The sequence below is a fragment of the Crinia signifera genome, chromosome 1 (genome assembly GCF_055691185.1).
Source record: "Crinia signifera chromosome 1, ASM5569118v1, whole genome shotgun sequence".
Classification (NCBI taxonomy): Eukaryota; Metazoa; Chordata; class Amphibia; order Anura; family Myobatrachidae; genus Crinia; species Crinia signifera.
In genome coordinates, this window is record NC_139217.1 from 384,076,834 (window position 1) to 384,099,161 (window position 22,328).

General features: G+C 46.7%; 1 protein-coding gene across 5 annotated transcripts in view; it reads left to right on the forward strand.

Moving 5' to 3' along the window:
* Nucleotides 1-234: 234 nt before the first annotated feature.
* Nucleotides 235-22,328, forward strand: part of LOC146013531 (uncharacterized) — a 96,394-nt gene continuing 74,300 nt past the window's right edge. Inside the window, exons 1-6 of one of the 5 annotated variants that reach the window (XM_083151530.1) lie at nt 235-718; nt 7,167-7,247; nt 9,049-9,152; nt 10,413-10,476; nt 13,551-14,540; nt 21,336-21,428. In XM_083151530.1, the coding sequence (XP_083007656.1) occupies nt 7,181-7,247; nt 9,049-9,152; nt 10,413-10,476; nt 13,551-14,540; nt 21,336-21,428 (1,318 nt within the window). In that variant the 5' untranslated portion in view covers nt 235-718; nt 7,167-7,180. The remainder of the gene's footprint in view (nt 719-7,166; nt 7,248-9,048; nt 9,153-10,412; nt 10,477-13,550; nt 14,541-21,335; nt 21,429-22,328) is intronic. The other 4 variants (XM_083151527.1, XM_083151528.1, XM_083151529.1 and 1 more) reach the window with 4 other exon arrangements.

Genomic DNA, 22,328 nt, shown 5'->3' on the forward strand with positions numbered 1-22,328 from the left:
CTCTGCTGCTGTAACGTGTAAAAAGGGGAACTGTGCTGCGTAATATAAACTGGTATTATTTTGTGGCTACGCTCCCATGAAGCCACTCCCCTATATTTTTTGGCTTGAGCAGCACCCACCAGCAAAAACATAAATCGGCACCTATGCCCTACAGTCACATAAATTATAAGCCCCCTCTACAGTATACCCCCATCACATACACTATACACCCCCTTTACAGTATACCCCCATCACATACACTATACACCCCCTTTACAGTACCCCACCACCACCAAGGTATGCAGTGGTAGGGATCCAAGTGCATGTGTGTGGGGGGGAGGGAGAGGACCACACAGGGTGTCACAGCAGCCCCCAGAACGTTCCGGGGTCCTGTCCGGTTCTTACCCATAAACCCTCTATAGTATAGTTAGTACATCCCCCAGATATCACACACATCACGGCGGTCATTCCGCCGCTAAACATTCACATTCTGGCGCTACTGCAACTTCGAAAACGTTACCAGGCAACCGCAACGCATCCTGACCAACCGGCGGCCGCTTCGCCTTCCAGTATTCTGCGGTTGCCATAACTACGGCGGTGGGACATCCGGCGTGTAATGGTTGCCATGGGACACATACCAGTTCTTTGAGCGGACAGTATTCCCAATTTCTAAGTGCTTCAAACGGTGCCATCAGTCTACTGAGCCCCGGTGCCCGTGTGCGGCCTGAGAAGTGACACAGTAAGTAGTGTGTCCTGACACTTGAAGTGTAATGTTATGTGTGTGGTTCTGCAGCTGCACTAACTGTGCATTCCAGCATGTCCTTCTAACAAACGCCTGCCGGGGTGTGCTGGGACTTATAATTCTACAACATCTGCTAAATCACAGATTGCATCTGTCTGTTCTTATTAATCTATGCCATATAGTTAACCATTTTCATTGTACAGATCTTTGTGTATATATAGTATGATGTGTCTCTGATGGGTCACTGCATAAATCACAGCACAGTGGTGGAAACCCTCCTCATTGCTGCCGGACTGCTTTGTGGAGCTCATATAACAAATCTTGCATTAATCAGACAACTTGTGACATTGCAGCAAAATGGGTCCTGTGCGTCAGTACCACATGTAACGGTATATGGTCACTAGGATGACCACAGGAAAGTGGACATTCATTAATTTGGCCACTGAAGGTCGACACCCTCAAAACGTTGATATGGGTCTAGGTCGACACGGGGAAGGTCGACAGTCAAAAGGTCGACATGGGTTTTCCATACCTCCCAACTTCTTGAAGCGCGCCACACCGAAAAGGGGGAAAATAAGGGCGTGTCATATGCAAATGATGCTGCCACTGGGCCAAGCCCCCTTTCACCCTCTGTATCGCTGAATAGACACTGTGCACATGCGCACGGTGTCTATTCCTTCAGGCTGGGAGGACTCACAACTGCCCCCCTGCCGCGGGACACTGCCGTCCCCGGGTGGGATGCGGGACCATCCAAAAAAAATGGGGTGGTCCTGCGAAAAACGGGACTGTTGGGCGGTATGGTTTTTCACTTTTTTTTTGAGCCGACGTGCCTGCAGGCGGTATTTCATGCCCTACTATCCTTTAGGGCAGTGGTGGGGAACCTCAGGCCCGGGGGCCGTATGCGGCCCCCGTAGCCGGTCTGAGTGGCCCTCCCACCCGGCCGGCATCTTTGCCGGGAGTCAAGTACAGGGGAATTATCGCAAGAGTTTGGTAGTTCTCGCGAGATTCCTCTTAATCAACAGCAGCCGGAGACTGTCAGTCCTATTCAGCGGCAGCCGCTGGAGCGTGGGACGGCTGCAGCAGAATTTGTAAGATAAATTTTTACATATGGCCCCTGAAGGATTTTTTCACAATACAAACGGCCCTTGGCACAAAAAAGCATCCCCATCCCTGCTTTAGGGCGTGGAGGGAGAATAAAATAGTAAGCCGAGCATAGTGGGGCACCGTGCCCAAAGCATGGTGACCACAGCGAGCCATGCAACTGTGGCGACATTCTGGACAAAAACCATGAAAAACCCATGTTGACATCTCCATTTCGACCTAATGCTTGTGTCGACCTAATGACCCTGTCGACCTAGACCATGTTGACCTTTTCAGGGTGTCGACTTTCAGTGGTCGACCGAAGGAATGTCGACCAAATGATCCCAACACCATGTAACAGACCATCTGCAATAGGTTGACTTCCATGTATTAAGTATGCAATGACCTTTGCGGTTGTTGACCATCACAGCTGTTGGTATAGCTGTTACTGTTGCTGAAAAGACTGAGGGGCACATTTACCATTAAATATCTATGGCTAACTCCCTGAAAACAGCCATTGTCGGGTTAGCCGCTAATATTAAGTTCCTCCTTAACATGTCGCGGAGGAATCACTGATTCCTGCTGTGATCCCTCCTTTCCCGCCGGCAGCCACATTCCTAATAGGTTTCTGTGGGGCTTGCGATGCTGCCCGATGTACCATTATTAGGTAGCATCGGGTCCCAGGGCTACTGCCATTCTGAGATGACCGTAGCCTATGGGCTACTTCCCACACTGCCAGTGGGACAGTGCAGCCAGTGCACGTCAGCCGGGAGTCAGCGCTAATTGCACATGAGCAGGTAGATCTGGAGATCAGATTTGGCCACCTCGTGCTAGAGCATGTCAGCCGGGAGCAGGCATGTCCAACGTTGGCCCTCCAGATGTTGTGAAACTACACATCCCAGCATGCTTTGCAATAGTTTTATGTGTAGTTTCACAACATCTGGAGGGCCAACGTTGGACATGCCTGTGCTAGAGGATAATGGCTAAAACATACTTGCCTACCTGACCCTCTCCATGCGGGAGAAAATGCTTTGCTCCTGGACTTCCCTGGTAATGTATGATTGCCATCACCTGTGTGGAGCTAGGTAATGCATAAGAAAGGTGTTTCACAACAGGTGATGGCAATAATACTGTACATCACCAGGGAAGTCCAGGAACAGAGCATTCCCTCCCTCATGAAGGTAGGCAAGTATGGGCCAAAATATGATTAGTTTCTATGGGCAACATCTCTCAGTTTTAAAAACTCACTCTTTAGTAAATTCACCCATTGGAGAGCAATAAAGTGGACTGAGATAAAGTACCAACCAAATGGCTCTTGACATATTTCAAAGACTGTAACCAGGGCCATCTTAACAGCAATGTGGGCCCCTGGGCAAAGCAATGCACTGGGGCCCTTACCCATTCTCCCATCCTAGGGGTGGGGGGTGCTATCCGCAGCAGCTTTGATGTCCCACGGGTGGCAGGGGGTGCTCTATCTTCCATTCAACATGTGGGACTTGGAGCAGTAACTTCTGCTAATTACTCCTTTACTGCACAGGTGGTGGGAGAGTGAACACTAACGTGTGGAAGGGGGCACTGAGCTGAATGAAGGGTCCCTTGTAAATTACTTCCCGGGAGGTAGGGGGTGTTTTATACGCAGTGGAGGGTTGGATAACGGAGTGGGCTTAATATTCGTCATTTTTCGGGTGGAAGGGCAGATTCACTGCAGATATCGCCATTATCTGGAAATAGATTTCTTAGCTTTCAATAGTATAAAAACCTAGAGTCCCACCTTTCAGGAGGTGCTGGGGATTTGGGGATCAGAGATCAGGAGCCAGAGCAATCCACTGACACAAATATAAAACTGCACACCAGATGTTTGGCGCTGGAGCAGGGACTGGCTGCTGGAAGGCTGATATCTCTGGTTCTGGGCATGATAAAGACAAGCCGCTAGTGTTGACAGAAAGGGGAGAGTCCAAACTTTTGGAACTACTATCAGAAAAACTCTAAAGACCCCCATACACTAGGGCGACTTGTACTTAGGACAAGTCGCCTCCGACTTCCCCCTGAGCTTCCCCGGCTGCTCCCCGGGGGAGCTTGATTAGATTGGCACTTGATGTGCCATTTTTTACATGTGATAAATCGTCTCGATTTATCACATGTAAAAAACCCGGGGGGCTGGGGACGCTGCGGGGGACACAGACGCTGCGGGGGACACAGACGCTGCGGGGGACACAGGCGGCATAGAGCCGGGCAGAGGGAGCCCGGAGCTGTCAGTGCTAGAAAAAAAAGCCTACTGTATACAATGAATGGGCAGCCTGTGATTGGCTGAGCGCTCTCTCAGCCAATTGCTGACTGGCTGAGAGAGCGCTCAGCCAATCACAGGCCGCCCATTCATTGTATGGACTTTTTTTTTTTTTATTCAGTGCTGACAGCTCCCGGCTCCCCCCGCCCGGCTCTATGCCGCCTGTGTCCCTCGCAGCGTCCCCAGCCCCCCCTGCTCCCTCCACCGCCGCACCGCCCCACTAGGTCCCAAGTCGGGTGGTCGGACGTGCAGCAGGTCCGACCACCCGACGCAGATCCGATGCGCACGGGACCGCGCATCAGATCTGAGGGGACATCAAAACTAGCCGATTTTGGTCCGATTTAGGCCAGATCCGACTGATCTGGCCTAAATCTGACCAAAATCGGCTAGTGTATGGGGGCCTTAAGTCCGAGAGAACCTGAGAAATCTGACTGGGAATTGCAATTAACAGGTCAGATGTGGACTGCTGGTTTGAAGTTGGATATCTCCTGCTCCCCAGGGCCGATTTTTCAAATTTCTTGTATCCCTGGAAAAAGGGGATCCTCAGCTATCAGCATATGGCCATTATACCCCTGGGGCCCCTGGACAAGTGCCCATTAAGCCCATACGAAAAGACGGCCCTGTCTGTAACATGGCAGTAGTAACATTTTGCATCTGTGGGCCAATGCACTGTACAATTTAATGTTGGTGCCAAGACATGAGGGGTTTCATGTGTAGATTTCCATGGACCATCTCCCAAAGCCGGTAACCCGGGTCGACCAACCAGCCATTCGACCCGGGTTATAAGAAGGATTTACTTGGGTCTCCCTCTGTATAGTGGGCAACCCGGGTTTAATGTGAAAGCGCTGGGTAGGACCTAGGATAGAGGGGTATATGTGTCTATTTCCCCTTTCACATCAAGCTTTTGACTTGGGTTAATCTGGGCCGTGGCTTGATATGAAAGCGTGCCAGAAAAAATGACCTGGGTCTCAATACCCAGCAATCCAACCCAAGTAGCTTGTAGTGTTAGTTCCGGGAAAGGCCAGGGTTAGGTGGTTAAGTGAACAGATAACCTGACCAACGTGGTCATGTTTAGAGAATGTAGAGAGCTGAATTCACTTTTCAGAAACATTTAATGCAGATACACTGCAATTATTATTATTATACTAATTAGACACACAGGGCCTGTCAGCAGCACTAAGTGATTAATTAGTACTGGTGTTTAAGATCTTTGATGGAAAACTAATTAAATCTCCTAAATTGAAGTGTCATTTCCCATAAAAGTGAGAATGGATTTAGTTGTTTAATGAGTTGAATCTCATTGTGGTAGGAAGTCAGATGAAAGGTTCTAGAGACCTTTTGATCTGTTGGGTTAGGAATGACTTGTTTGCTGATAGAAGCACACTGTAAGAAGTCTGAGCTTCTATCCCTGTCACTGACACATTTTATACTGTGTTTTGTTAGCGAATGATAGAACATTTCAGATGATATCCTGTTGATTGGTCGACAGGGTCTAGATACAGTCAATACCAAAAGGGTAACATGCAGACGGTTGACATGATCTTTTAAAATTTTGGGGACTTTTGCTGTATATCCAAGTGGACTTTGTTGACTATTGGGAATGGTAAAGTGGTCTGAAGCATGGTGACAGAAGCGAGCCATGCGCTACACTGATTGGGGCTCCACATGCTCTGGTGTAGACATTGCCACCCAAAAAAACCTTAAAAAAAAGGTTATCTGTTCAGATTTCCATAGAACTGTCCTGCCGTGCTATTCACTGTCTGCTGTTCTGCTCTGTACCATCTCTTATGCCCTATCTAGCCACACTGTCCATTTCTCTGTCCTGCTAGTCCACATCGCTCCATCGCCCTTCCTGATGCCTCCTACAGCTGCATATACTTACCTCCCGTTGGGTCCTCCACTCTAGTTCTCATCAGTCTAGATGCGAGATCCAACTCAGCAGCCTCACACCAGTATATAGGAAGCACAGGCCCCAGCATGTCGCCGACACGGCATAAGGGGGGAGGGGGGGGGAGTCGGCCAGGTACCCTCGTCCCCCTTTTCACACCTGGGGCAAAAAGCGCAGCCAGTGAGGCGCGGGGGGGGGGGGGGGGTGGCGCGGCTGGGAAGGGGTTAAAAACCAGGGCAGGGGAGGAGGCCGGGCACACAGCATCGGAGCGCGATCCCACCCACCCACTGCTTTTTCATAGCATAAGTGCGTGAGGAGTTTTGTGCATGTCAGGTCGATATGGTAAAGGTAGTTTTGCGAGTTATGTGCGATGTCACAAATGTTGCAGTGATTTATTGTAACAGTGTTTTATATGAGTTATGTGCTATGTCAAAGTTTTTGCATTGATGTATTGTAACGGGATTTGGTATGAGTTATGTACTATGTCACAGTGGTTGCATTGATGTATGTTGCAGGGCGGGAAGAGGAGGGGAACCAGCTGAGGTGGCAGACTCACCCTCGGCACGCTGCTGCATGGCAGGCTCCAGCTTTCGGCGGTGGGCCATCGGCTGCGTGCCAAGCAAGAGTGATCTGCGGGGGCTGGCTCCCGAAAACGGGAGGGGGCGTTGCCGAGGGCCTACCTTGTAGGTATGTGGCACGCCCCAGCACAAAATCAATGATCGGCATTGATAGGCTCTTGCACCTTGCCCACCGCTCTCTGCCCTCACCCTGCAAAACATTGGTTAATGATTGTTGAATAAAACTGTGGCCAATGATTTAATTAATTTACTTACAAATATCAGGAAGCTTTGGAAAGCTATCCAGATGGCATGGGCAACATCTCTCAAGAGCAACCACACTTTGATGGCTTTTGTATAACGAATGGATTTGGTACTTTTCTTTGACTTCCATATTGGTGGCTGAACAACATTTTACTGAAACAGTCCATTAAGATTGCATGATTCTATGTGTTTAGTTGGAACTGCGTAAAATAATTTAGAATGACCTAACAGTCAATTGTATAGTCTTCTGTTGTACAAAATAATTTCGGTATTATTTCTAGTCCTTTAGTTTGTAGTTTTTTTTTATCCATTCAACTTGTGAACAGACAGTATGAGACAGGAGTGGTAATATAGTCTCTTGTTTCCCTTTAGCTTGTAAAGACAACATGGCCGATACAGTGCAAGAAAAGGATACTGAGTTTGAAGATTCTACAGAAGAGGACATCGGCATAAGTAAGAAGTCGATTAAGCATATTACATTTACCTTTTTGTAAATATATATAATTGCTACCAAATAACTTACAACATATATCTCTTTTAAATACATTTAATTATACTATCTATCTATATATCTATGGATCTGTAAATTGTTAGGTATTTGGGACAGTGTCTAAGTGCTGAGTCAGAGGCCACAGGTAGACGATTGAAATGGTGATTTACTGGCAGCATAATAACTGAAACTAAACAACAGACAGCCTAGCCCCCATTCAGGGCACTATCTCACTGCTTGGTCCCTCTCTAGAATGTCTTTCACAAAACTCTCAGTAAGTGGTGCTAGAGAGGTGGTGGAACTAATTTCCCGTGCAAACTGTGTCCTTCCAGCAGCTTCCCCACCTCTCTCTATCCCTCCAGACCCCTCTCGTCTTGTCTTTAGCATACACCGAGCCTGCTCTTCATAACTGCAGCGGTGGTGGCATTAAATTACATATGCTTTGCTGGAAAAGAAAGCAGATGTGATAGGCTTTCTTTTGGAATTACTGTGCAGGGCTGTGGTGGAAGTGGAACTAGGTCCCCCTACCAATACAGGCGGTGGAACTCTGTTCCACCTCGTTGTCCCAAACACACACACACTTTAACACCTGCCTTTAGGGATATCACAGTGCCGGAGTCATTGCATTCAATATGCAAGTGCCATCTTACTGAAGCATAGCTGCCTACCCTCCTGCATTCTGCAGGAGACTCCCTGAAATAACAGCAATCTCCCTCTCTCCCTCATTAGTCTACCAACCTACCTCATATCACCTATCCCACATTACACTGTTACATTTTTGGGGAAAAAAGGAATGAGAAATAGATACATTTACAGTGAATCGTCAGCACCATATCCCAGCACTTTGGCAAGTATAGTAGATCTTACTAACTGCTTTGGGGCTCATCTACATTTGCATATAAGTCATTTTAAAAGATTCCTCTCAGATGTAGCAGTACACACCCACGCTTCTAGGTGCCATATTCACAATCTCTTTTCACAATCTCTCCATATATGGAACTAGACACGTCCTTTTGGAGGAGCATGATGCACCCCCTCAGTGGGGTGCTGTGCAAAATTTTAATACCAACTATAATCTCCCCGAAACTAGTTTTCAAAAGTAGGAAAGTATGTCCTGAAGATACCATGGTAATGATGGTGCCCACCTTACGTATAGGTATAGTCAGGAGATATACCTATACAGCAGCCCAGGTAATTAGTAAATCCCCCTTTGCTTCCTGTCACTTCTTCACAATTGGAGTCTCATAGGGTTTAGAGTTTTAGGGCTTGTCCTACCTCCTGTAGGTAAGAACCCAGCTTCCTTGGGGTATATTTACTAAAGCTTCTAATAAATAAATAAAAATCCCTTGTATACTTTTATAGGATGCAATAGAGAGATATGATAGACACACTATCTGATTTGTTGCTATGGGCAACATCACTGCTTTTCTTTTTTTAGAAGCTTTACTAAATATACCTTTTGGGAAGCCTAGACTCTGACTGTAGTCTCCACCTGGACTATATGACTGCTCCAGCCTCACCTTGGCTCTGTGACAAGGGCAGCCCTAGGCTCTCTCTCTCTCTCTCTCTCTCTCTCTCTCTCTCTCTCTCTCTCTCTCTCTCTCTCTCTCTCTCTCTCTCTCTCTCTCTCCTTATTGTTCTTAAAAAAGGACTACATTTATGATTGTAGCACTTTTTGATCTGCACACTCAGCTAATCAGTTGCTAATGACTTGATTTGCTTGGTTTGTTCCTATGGTATTCAATGTGTTTAAACCCACTATAGATCTTCAGATGCACCTTTTGTCCCCTGAAAGGTCAGATGAAAGACACAGGGACCATTGTGATTACCTTCTGGATGCTCTTGATGAACAACTTGACCAACTCCAGGTAGAAATTACATAGACAAGAGTCTGTTTTAAAGTGACTACTCATGAAAACATTTATAGAACCTTCTATATTTTCTATTTGTTCACAACTATATTGAGATATATATGTGATACAATATTTATATTAGGCTGTATAGGGGTGGAAGTGAGCCGCTTGTACTACTGTTTGGAGGCTTTCGCACCGGGGAGCGATGTTTAGCTTCTGCGCATGCGCAGGCTCCATTTGCGAATGGACACAGCAACTTGGATACAAGTTGCCGGCCCATTTGCACGGAGCAGTGCCATCGTGGGGCGGCGGGGGCTGGCAGTGCCCATGGGAACAGCCTGCGTTTCATGGGCGTCCCCATGAAAATGCAGGGCGTTCCAATGGTAATTTGGCAGTGATGTGGGTGCCTTGGGTGGGCAGCTGACATCACCGGATGTCATCTGCCCCCCCCCCCCCCCCGTTTCAGGGCGCGGCAAACCTAATTCAGCAGAGAGTGACTTAGATTTGCGAGCGCATAGGAAATCATGTGATGGTCACCGACCACCGAATGAGTTCTGCCCCGCACGCAACTCTGCAAATGGATGTTTATGCAAAACCTCCATTCACATGCATGCAGGGAATTTCACCGTGCAAGGGGATGGGGACGGAAGCAGAGGCGTAACTACTTATTTTGCACCCCCCCGCGCAGGACATTTCGGGCGCCCCCCCCCCCCCCCCCCGAAATATTAACCCCCCTCCTTACCCGTCCCCATTGGCGCCGGCGCTTCTGCCTCTAACCCGACACGCAGATCTGTGTCAGGTGACGGGCGCCCCCCGGCTCCGGCTGCAGTGCTAATATAATAACAGACACTCGGAAAATGGCTGCCCCCATACAGCATTATGAGGGCAGCCATTTTCCAAGTGTCTCTTATTATATTAGCACTGCAGCCGGAGCCGGGGACCGCCTGTCACCCGACACAGATCTGCGTGTCGGGTTAGAGGCAGCGGCGCCGGCGGCAATGGGGTAAGGAGGGGGAGGGCAGGAGTCGGGAGCCGGGACCAGGTGGTAACTATAGTCCTGCAGACCCCCCAGGCGCCCACACCTGCCTAGCGCCTCCCCGCCACCGCGGGGGCTGCGGGACTATAGTTACGCCACTGGGCGGAAGTTCATGCGGGCAGCACTTAATTGGCTCCCAAAGCTTTGCGAGTCAACCAGAATGAGGGCCTTTGTGTGTAGCAATGTAGTAAAATCCTTACCTAAAGAGGAATCCTTCCCTGTCTACTTATCTGTTTCAGTCACATTCCAACTTCAAAGCTTCTGTAAGAAACCTTGACCCCACCAAAGAACCAAGTGTACCAGGTAAGGCCTACATGTGTGAGTTCTACTATTCTGTGCGGCAGCCTCCATATGGTGAAGATCCATCACTTATTCCACTTATCTGTACAGATATCTGATGTATGTCTGTCTTCGCTCCATTATCACCCGAGCATCACTCTATTAGTAGATGATGTACTGCATGACATCACTGCTGCCTTTCCTGCTGGCTGCATATGGCAAATAACACCAACATACTGTATACAATACTGGGATTGAAATTCCCCATGCAAAGTAAAACCTAATATTTAGGTTTTGAATTTGACCGCATAAAAGTATATGGGCGATTATCTTATAATCTCCTTTATCCAATGTACCAATTGTCCAATATTTTGGTTAGGTAGATCAACTGTTTAATAGCCATAGGCTGTGATGCATATTGCTTTGGCCTACAGAATGGCTGCCTTGTCTGTGTCAGGGAAAATCAGTATTGCTGCTTCCCATTGAACGTCTGACTCCAGTTTGTGTAGGTGACAAATTGCCTCAGTGGTGTCACATGTGTTGCCAAATGTAATAGCGGACCATCAGCCGCGTGGGATGCAGGACGAACTCGGATGTTATTTTCAAGGGGCAATCATTTACAAGGCATGGTTTTGCCTTTCCAATGAACGCCTCCTTTAGAAAAACTCCAAGGCCCTTATTCTAGTTGACTTGGACAGATGCGTGTTTCAGACGGCCACCGAGTGTTCTTAGCCCCGCCTACTGTACGGATCGCTCACACAGTCCGAATGCAGTAAGACGCCGAACGAATGGACCGCGAGTGGAAGTTTCATGTGAACACCTCCCCCATATGTGGGAACCTCCCCCATTCTCTGATGGTCACCGACCATCGAATGATGGACCAAGCGGTCAGACAGCTCAGAGTGCTCCAGACCACTCGGACATCTTTCCGTGTGAAAGCAGGGATATGGGCGGGCAGGTGACATCCGGCTATGTCAGCTGTCCACCCCTCACACGTGCGGCACGGCCGCATTACCATACGTAAGCCCAGAGTTTTCAAGTGAACATCCATGAAACACGGGGCATACACATATGGTAATAAGCCCAAACAGCCCTTCACGCCCCTCTCCACCCCCTGCTCGGATGGTTCCGACCGATAATTTTCTGCACGGAATTCACGCCATGTTCGGACATGCGAGGCGTTCGCACATGCGCAGAAACGCCTCTGCACATGTGCAAACACAATACATCGGCCGTCCGACCGAACAAGTTGCCGTCTGACTAAATCAGAATAAGGGCCCAAGTTCGGATGACATCCCACACGAGTGTGAGTGGAGTGGATGTGTATGCTATACATCCACTCGCATGCTCACCATGGAATGATTTTTCTCCCATTCATAGATAAAAGTTAAGGTGCCCATACACGGTGTGAGGGTGCTATGCGATGCCCGCTCCCGGGGGCATCCTATCACACATAACGTCTGCTTTTTTAACTAGGTCCGCATCGCATGTAAATTGCATGCGATGCAATCTAGTTAAAAACGCACAGGGATATTGTACCTTGGGCACCTTTAATCTAAACTGACTTTTATCCTGGCTGCAGATATTTGAATTTGGGGCGGGCACTGATGTCATGAGACGCCAGCCACCTGCCCCAAGCAGGCATCGACACACCTGTGTATGCATGGAAACGCCCAGCATTTTTTTATGGGCATGCCCATAAAATGCTGGGTGTTCCCCTGCTCCAGCCCCATGACCGTCCCCATTCCACCCACTATGGACCCAGCGAGAGTGAAAGTCGCCTAAGGCGTTCCCATATTCGCACATGTGCAGACCCCACCAACTAGCGGGTCTGAATCACCCCTATAGATTGGAAGCTCCGCTGGGACAGGGACTGATGGGAATGGCCACATTTTCTCTGTAAAAGCTCTGCGGAATATGTGTGCGCTAAATAATAAACAGTGAAAGGGCGTATTACACAACACAATCTTATTGCCACAGTTACACTAACATTCCCTTCATACTGTAGTCATAGAGCAACTAGTGTTGCGTCTTTCTCTTTTTCGTAATAGACCCAGGGGAGCAGAGAAGACGCTGGGGGTTTGGTTAATTCGTATTAGGACCCAAGTCGACCAAGGGGCCACAAGCTCACTTCCAACAGGATGTTCTATGCTCTGTTCAGTATTGCATTACCAGGTGCTCAGGATTTATGCACTGTGTGCTTGCCACAACACAATGCCATCACACCTCCTTCATATCATGGCCCCACCTTTCTTTTGGTAACACTGATTCCCCAACATTAATAATAATAGCACTCTATGGGCCCAGTACTTAACAGGTAGAAAGTAGTAGACAGATTCTGTGATTTGAGCAAATGTAATATTAGTTTCTGGTTTTGAGTTGTCCAAACTATGGCCCTCCAGCTGTTGTAAAACTACAAGTCCCATCATGCCTTGCCACAGTTTTGCTATTAGGGAATGGTAAAACTATGGCAAGGCATGCTGGAATGTCTAGTTTCACAACAGCTGGAGGGCCATAGATTGCACATGTCTGGGTTAGACCATAAATTGCATGCCATTTACCTCAGTATACCTCAGGGATATAGATGGATTTGGAATGTGCAGGATATTTTATTAGGCAGGCTCCTAGCGACATTTAGAGAGCAATGCTCTGCACTGATGTCCCAGGGGCTTGCTAGGACTATTGTCATGTCACCCCTCTCATCATCAATCCCCCCACTCATCATCGTGACCCCCAGCCACTTCCCATATCATGTCAAACTCTCATCATCAACCCCCCCTCTCATCATCATGATCCCCACAGTCATTTCCCATATCATGTCCCACCCAATCTCCATTCTCATCATTATATCTCCATCACTCCCCCATCTCTGTCACTTCAGTAGAACCCCCGATTCATGTTATGCCACATATACTAGACATATAGTTTATGTAGTACATGTATAACTCGTTGCAATGCTCTGTCCGCAGCTCCTCCGGGGACAGTGATAATTAGTGCAGCAAGTGAAGGGCAAGACAATACTAGGTATTCATAGTGTATACCTGAAGGACTTGTAGCCAAAACAATGCATTGTTATACCCTCTCCGTCTCTTGTGCAGATAAGGAGCAGCTGCATGAAGTCTGTTCTCAGGAGCCTAAAGAGGACAATATGTTTGCCTCTAGTGAACACAAGAGAGGTACAGAAAGTAAGAAAGAGGAGTACACATGGAGGCTGGCACAGCTCCTGGGATCCGAACACACAGACGCCCAGGGGTACCACAGTGACTCCAACTCTGCAGAGAGCGTGTGCACAGAGGACTTTGCAGTGAAGTTCAATCAAGGCATGGTTCAGCCAATAGCAAGTAACAAGGGCAATGAGAATGTACATTGCAGCAATGCAAATACTGTGGCACACTGCTCTGAAGACATATCCCTATCACTTCCATTATGCGAGGGTAGCACTGCAGAGAACTTCTCTCTGAACACGGCAAGAAGAGAAGACATCCTGCAACAGTTCAAAGTAGAGTTAGAGGATGACTTGCAGGCTGCTCTGACCATGAGTGTTGAAGACAAGCTTCCAGGCAACAGAAATAGTAGGAGGGATAGTGTTGAGTCTTTGGGAGGGCGGATTTCCAGACTTAGCCAAGCAAATATTTCTGAGCCAATAGAACGGCTCCGTTTGGAGAAAAGGACCTGTGCTGTGAGTTCTCAGACTGCCAGGCAGGATAACATGGCTGATTACAAGTTAGAGCCATGTTTATCTGAGGATCCTGCTGATGCCGCATATGATACAGCATCATTTACTCCTAAAGAGAGTAAAAGCGAATGTAAGAAGACTGAGAGCATGGTGAGTACAGCTCACAGCAGCTGGAAGGCCTCTCGCACAGACACATTGGACTCAGGCTGGTGGACATCAAAACCACTCTCCAAGAATGCTTATTTAGGTCACACCAAAGAAGATGACAAGGATGGAACTATGGTCTCTCAACAGACAGACTGTAGCATGCTGCCCAGCCATGCAGACAGGACAGATGAGACTACAGGGAGAGCCTTATCCAGTGAGCAAGATGGAAGAAAAATAACACAAACAAATTGTAACTTCGTATTAAGTAAGTCATTGAACCCCCCCCTCCCCCCATAGAGTAGGCATACAATATGTATTTTGTACCTATATGAAAGACTGGCAATACTGCTCATAGATTGTGATGTACATTGGACCAATCATGAGAAGCCCTTTAGAAGGAAAGACAACTTTTTTCTTTGGTGTTAAGGGCAGAATTCAGTTAGGGGCGAATTAGCTAAATGGCTGTGAAATGCATTTTTAAAGTGAACAAATGATAGAAAGCAAGTGTTGTTTAGTAAAATGAGCACTCAAAGTAAATTGGCGGTATATAAAAATGGGGATAAGCATACATTTGGTACATTTTACATAATTTTAAACAAAGTGTTAAAAACTGATTACTCCCACATGCAAGTCTAAAAACTCTTGTCCTACTCCTAAAGCACCCCAATAAACCCTTTTCTTTCCTTGCACCCCAATTTCCATAATTTTGCTAATTTAAACTTTAACTGTTATTAGACAACTAAAAATAATGAAAAGCTTCTAAGGGCATCATGGCCAGATGTCCGGACAGACAGGTGGAAGGAGGAACCCTACGCAGAATGGATTTTCTGTTAGTATCATGGAGGATAGAGCAGGAGGATGCGTTGTATGAGATGCTTCTGTGGCCGCCGCTGCTTCCCATGTGATTGTGCCAGCTAAGTTAATAAAATGTAACTCATTACCAGAGTATATTGCAAAAAACGGCAGCACTGATTGCCAGCTTAAGGTGGATATGCTGAGTTAGCACAACTTATGTGTTTAGGTACTGTGTCTGCTCTGGAACCAGGCATACCTCAGTATGGGTAAGGCATAGTCATTCCCACTAGTTGCCTCTGAACCAATTCGTTCTTGTCAGGGCTATTTCTAGACAATTTAGCTCCCAGGGCAAAGAAATAAAAATGCCCCCCCCCCCCCCCCCCCAAAAAAAATAAAATTAAAAATACATAACATGGCATAGAAGAAATTACCTTACATCTCACTTTTGCAACCTCCAGACATTGGTTACCGCAGGAATTGTCATTGTCCTCCCGCACTTAAGTTCGCAGGCTGAAGGCCACACAGTGACATAAAAATATAAACGCCCACACAGTGACCTAGTACTCCTCACAGATCAAGGCCAAACAATGACAGGCTACTTAAATCATTATACACTATTTATCCGTGATGCCAATTACACATTACGCCGCACACTATGATGACAATTACATATTACGCTGCACACCATGATGACAATTACACATTATGTCGCACACCGTGATGACAATTACACATTATGTCGCACACCATGATGCCCATTAGACCCCACACTGTGATGCCCATTACACCCCACACTGTGATGGCAATTACACAATACTCCCCACACCGTAATGCCTATTACACATTATGCCCCACGCGCTACTGCCGCACAACTGATGCCGTTTACTAATATGCCCCCACAGTGGCAGATATGCCCCACAGTGGCAGATATGCCCCCACAGTGCTACACATACAGTATGCCCCCACAGTGCCACACATATATGCCCCCACAGTGACAGATATGCCCCCACAGTGCCACATATATATGCTTCCACAGTGCCACATATATATGCCCCCACAGTGCCACATATATATGCCCCACAGTGCCACAGATATGCCCCCACAGTGCCACACATATGCCCCCCACAGTGCCAAACTTATGCCCCCAAAGTGCCAGAAGCAGCATAACTTACTGTCTCTGGCCCTGGTTCTCCCCCTCCAGTCCCCCGCAGCTGCCATCGCTGCTGCTTTCCTGGGGAGGGGAGCAGAGCGCATTGCGAGTCTCTCCTTCCCCTTCACTGTGTACCTGAGCCGTCAGCCATTCATACCTCGGGGGCTGGCTCTGATTGGCTGACAGCCCAGTGACACAGTGCGCGAGGGGAAGGAGAGACACGCGATGTGCTCCCCTCCCCTGAAAAATCAGCTGTGCCTGTGGCGGATGGGGAGAGGGGGAGGAAGGGAGGCGGTGGTGGCATTGGGGGAAGCTGCCGGGCGCTCCTGGTTGTTTAACAGAGGTGGACAAGCCGTGCGGCGCCCCGGGCTGCTGCACGGCTTGTCCACCTCTAGAAACGGCACTGGTTGTTGTAGTGTCAATGGAGCTGCAGGTCTATGTTGAGTTGGACAGATACATAAATTCATCAGTTTTTAGACATTGCCTTTACTGTTATTGTAGGCTGGTGTAAAGTGCACTGATGATGATGTTGATGATGATGATAATGATGATGAAACAAGACAGGGAATGGGTGCACTGAACGATGTGCTGAGCTTTTTAATTCAGGGGAATGTATGCTTTTATCTCCAGTATTTACGCCACATAGTCTTCATATTGCATGTATAAGAACAGAAAACTGGAAGGGATGGGTTCAGCTTACCGGCAGTCGAGATCTCAGTGCCAGAGTCACAACACTGGTGCCGGAATCCCGCTATCACTGGAACTGTCAGTCTTCTGATCGCAGGCGTTGTTGTTGCCGGCCATTCGTATCTATTCCAACTAGAGAAACCCTTACCATTCTATAAAGAGGGCCTATCATCACTAATACAGTTTGTTAGAAGTAATGTATTCATAGATTATTAGTACATATCCCTCCAGTACAACATTTTGTGCTGCATAGAATTAAGTAGGAGTTAAAAAAAAAAAAAATACATTCAGGGATACATGCAGCAATAATACTACAGTAGTTAGCAGCCCGTCAAATGGCAGAACACCATAATGGCAGTGCTAATGGCTGTGTGCGCCCAAATGCAGCAACACTTCTATTATATACCGTGTTTCCCCGATAATAAGACACTGTCTTATTTTTATAACAAAAAACACTATAGGGCTTATTCTCGGGGTAGGGCTTATTTTAATAGCATTGACTCATCATGCCCCCATTGGTGCTTTTGTCCCCATCATGCCCCCATTGCTAAGTTTATACAGTACCCATCATGCTCCCATTGATGCTTTTATACCCATCATGTCCCAATTGCTGCTTTTATCCCCATCATGCCCCCATTGCTGCCTTTATCCCCATCATGCCACCATTGCTGACTTTACCTGTACATGCCCCTCACCTTTCCCCGTTTGTCAGGCTTTCCGCCGCTGCTGCTGCTGCTGGCTCTCCGCTCCTGACAGTCCGCTCCCGCCAGTCTGTATAGCACAGCGTGGAAGGCGTGGTGACATCATGCGCTATGCGCAATGCATCCCTGGGACTGGGAGGCTTCAGCGGTACCGTGCTACCATACCGATGCGGCATCCATCATGCAGGGTAGGTGAGGGGGATAGCGGGGGTCGAGCTGGGGGGCATTGTACCAATATTTTGGTGCATGGACCCGTAAAAATGGGTATTTCGATAGGGCTTATTTTCGGGGTAGGGCTTATTTTGGACAGATGTCCAGAACTCAGGGTAGGGCTTATTTTCGGGGTAGGGCCTATTATCGGGGAAACACGGTAGGATAATAAGCTGCACGTTCTATTATTCTCTCTTACTCACCATTACATTACTTATTTTGCAAGTTTAGAATCTCAAATTTAGATTTTACTACTTAAGCAACATATTCCTGTATCTCAAACTAATAACATCCTATATAAAATAAGCAATTTTACTCTTATATTGTGGCCTACACATTGTCATAAATATATGTCAGACTAACCACTGCGTTCTCTATATTGTTAATATTTGAATTCACATTTAGTAAACTGGAAATATATATTATATATATATATATATATATGTATATATATATATATATATATATATATATATATATATATATATATATATATATATATATATATATATATAGAAGTATATGAAATGGGCACTCACCAAGGTCTTTAAATTCAGCAAATAAATTTTTATTCATGAAAAGGTAGTACATCCGACGTGACGTGACGTTTCGATCAAAAGATCGTCATCAGGAAAGTAACAACACAGGTAACAGGTATCATTTCCAACAACAGGCAACCTGGTATCCATCCATGGAGGAGATACGATATATATATCATACTAACAATAGCATTGCAACTGATTCAGGTCCTGTTTGATCTGTATTGCACGCAGGGAAAGTACCGATGTTCAGTACTTTGCTCATGCGCCAGGGCTGTACTGCACATGTGCTGTACGAGTATGCGACACAGAACGGCAGCACACCAGCAGTGATTTACAGTTTGCTGACGTTTGGGAGCAGGGTGGATGCATCATTGGCTGCTGTTTCCCAGAACAGAGACATATTGCCTCCATTTTGGGGGAGCTACGAGGCATCTATGTAAGCAGCATTGATAGCACCTTTAACCACATGTAAATCAGGCCCAATAAGATCATTTCAGTTACCATATCTAGAACCATTTTCCAGTAGTACTGAGTACGGCATGTATTTATGACCAGTACTAACTGTAGTAAGATCAAGTCTGTAGTTGCTTGCCTGCATTCTACTGTACATGAATATTTTCTGGCAGTTTGTGATATGAATATCATTGTAAATAATCCATTGTATTCTGGGGTGAAATGTAATAGGACGAGAGAATCAGAAAGTGAGAGATTTGGGAAGAAATCTCCAGTTTTTTTAAACGGCAATCATTTACACTTTAAAATCAAACTGGTTATGCAGTGTAAATAATTGCTGCTTTAAAAAAACTGGAGATTTCTTATCAAATCTCTAAAGGTGCCCATACACGATCCGTTTAACGGATCCGTTCGGCACTTAATTAGCACGCATCGCATCGGATCGCATCCCTAGTGCATGCCTTGTGCATGCAATGCGATCCGATACGATGTGTACCTAGTACAAAAAGTATGTGCAGCACATACTTTTTGTACCGTACGATGAGATGCGCGGGAGCGCGCATCTCATAGTACAGAACGGACGGTCCGGGAACGGACCGTCTATGGGCACCTTAACTTTCGGATTCTCTCATCCTACTAAATTTCACCCGTGATGTCCTCTTCATACCATCCTAATTGATGTTTCCACCTGTTCTATAATAAATTCACCACATTACATAAACTGATCCAACCATCATCCATTTATTTACTGTACTGCCTATATCTTAACATTCCTTTTCCTTAGTTATGTTGTATGATCTATATTATTCTTAATGTTAGAGAGTACACTAAATATATATCAGACAAAAATAGTACAGGTTAATAATATTCATAACTACTTTGATTTAATTTGTAGTTTTTACATAAATAATATACTGTGTGGTTTCCACACGGGGCGATTCTTCTAAGTGATTTTGACTACATTGTCAAAATCGTTTAAGTTTCAATGAATTGCCCGTGTGTACACAGCAGGCAATAGCAATGTACGGCACCCAGCAGAATAGACCCTCCAGGCAAGAGTATTTTGACTAGACACTGCAGTGTCTGTTCCGGCTGCTGCTGAGAATGGCCGCTGGTTTATCTCCAGTAGTGACATCACAATTTTGTCTGTGTGTGCACCCCTTAAGCCTTGGAGAGAGATAATGTGAAGTGCTAATCAACCATTTTTCTAACAAAGCCTTGGCAGTTACAGGCTGATTGTCTGGTAACTTTATTTTCATCCACTTTATCTCTTTTCAAGGCTTAGAACACAGACACCTCATAGCATACTTGCCACCTCTTCCTGTCAGGAAGACTTGCTGAATTAGCAGCAATCTCCATGGGCAGGGGGGGGGGGGGGGGGGGGGGTTATGAAATGCGCTATTTTACTCAATAGGCTGAAAGGCACAGTGATCCCTGTTGTGTCTAGCATCCATTTATATGGAAACCCTGTGTAAGGGTAAAACACAATACACAATGAATAATGATTTAGCCCTGAAAAGTGTCTGGATGCTTTCATCAACATTCAACAATACCGCTTTCACACTGCCAAAACGTTTTAAAAACCAGTATTTTTAAACGGTATTTAAAATGTGTCTGAGCCTTCACATTGCAGTAGATTACCGTTTAAGTACCATTCACATCAATCAACCCGTTTAATCCCCTGAACACGTTTCAAGGCAGAATGCAGGGGACAGTCTATCACGGGATGCGGTCATTTGGTCTACTGCATTATGGTAGACAGTCATTAGGTCGAATCCATTAGGTCGACATGCTAAAAGGTCGACATGACTCTAGGTCGACATGGGAAAAGGTCGACATGATTCTAGGTCGAAAGGTCATTAGTTCGACAGGTCATTAGTTCGACAAGGTCATTAGTTCGACATTGTCTATGTCGACATTCACAAGGTCGACATGGAGTTTTTCACTGTTTTTTGAGCCAACATGTGCCGACAGGCGGTATTTCATGCCCTACCATCCACTAGGGCGTGGTGGGAGAATAAAATAGTGTGCCGAGCGTAGCGAGGCACCGTGCCCGACGCATTGCGAGCGCAGCGAGCGATGCGAGGGGATGCAGTGCACTTTAAACTGTGTCCATGTCGACTGTGTTGACATTCAGGTAAAAAAACAGTGAAAAACCCCATGTCGACCTTGTGAATGTCGACATATACAATGTCGAACTAATGACCTTGTCGAACTAATGACCTGTCGAACTAATGACCTTTCGACCTAGAATCATGTCGACCTTTTCCCATGTCGACCTAGAATCATGTCGACCTTTTAGCATGTCGACCTAATGGATTCGACCTAATGACTTTCTACCATAATGCAATAGACCAAATGATCCCAACCCGTCTATCACATGTCCACTTTAACGCATTGCCTTCAAAATCTCCCAGAAATACTGTTTTCAAGACTAGGCAAGTATGTGCTATGTGGTAGAAGTAGCATGCAAGGTAATGCATTGGGCACATACATGACACTTGTGTATTTTGGTATTTTAGCAGGTATAAATGAACAAGCTGAAGATCTGGTCCATGTGGAATCATCACTGAGGGATGAAAAGCCAAGTTCTGCTGTATACAAACATGTAGCTGGTATGCATTTAGATACTCTGTGGCCTGTTGAATATGCCAGCCTGACACTAATTACAGTCACACATTAGTGGTCTGTTTTGTTGCAGAATCTTCTCACCTGTATAGTCAGTGATATCTGGAGTCTATGTATGGGGGAGAAGTGGTATGTGTGCACATTATGAGCACCGATACTGCTTCTCCCACATGTATTAATGTGCTGATGTGTGCTGAATGACAGGGTGGGACACAGTATCAGCATGTGCTGTGATTATCCTGCTATGGGATAATCACAGCAGGCCCCCAGGCTATAAAACACTTCTGCAAAATTACATGTGCGGCAGGGCTGGCTCTAGCCACTTAGCAGCTGCTGCGGTGCAGGGCGGCGCCGGGCTGAAGAGGCGCTCTCCCTGCACTGCCACTGTGAGGCTGCACAAGAAGGAGTAACATGGGACAGGGTTCCCCTGGCTGTTCGGGGAGGTGGACGCGGGAACAGGGCTCCCGGCGCACAGCTGTTACTGCCGCAGTCACTCTCGCCTGGTGCACCGGATAGCTGAACAGAACAGCTGACTGCCTCTTACTCCAAGTAGGGATGGCTACTGACCGATGTCGAATAGTTTTGCCATCGATGGGGGATAACCAGGTGGTTTCCCACCATCGATGTCAACTTAAACAAATAGTTTTGTTTTTGCATTTTCCCCCAAGGGGCCGGGACACTGAGCAAAGCTCCGCCCCGACACCTATGAAGCCCCGATATGTAAAAAATATCGATGGTCATCCATTGAATAGTAATACACTATTGATAGCCAGTTGCACTTTTGCTGGCGGGGCCAGCCTGGAATTGGCTGGGTGCTCAGAGCTGTGTGTGGGAAGCGGGGAGTGTGCATGCCCTGCCTGGACAAGTGAGAATGGTGTATGCCGCCA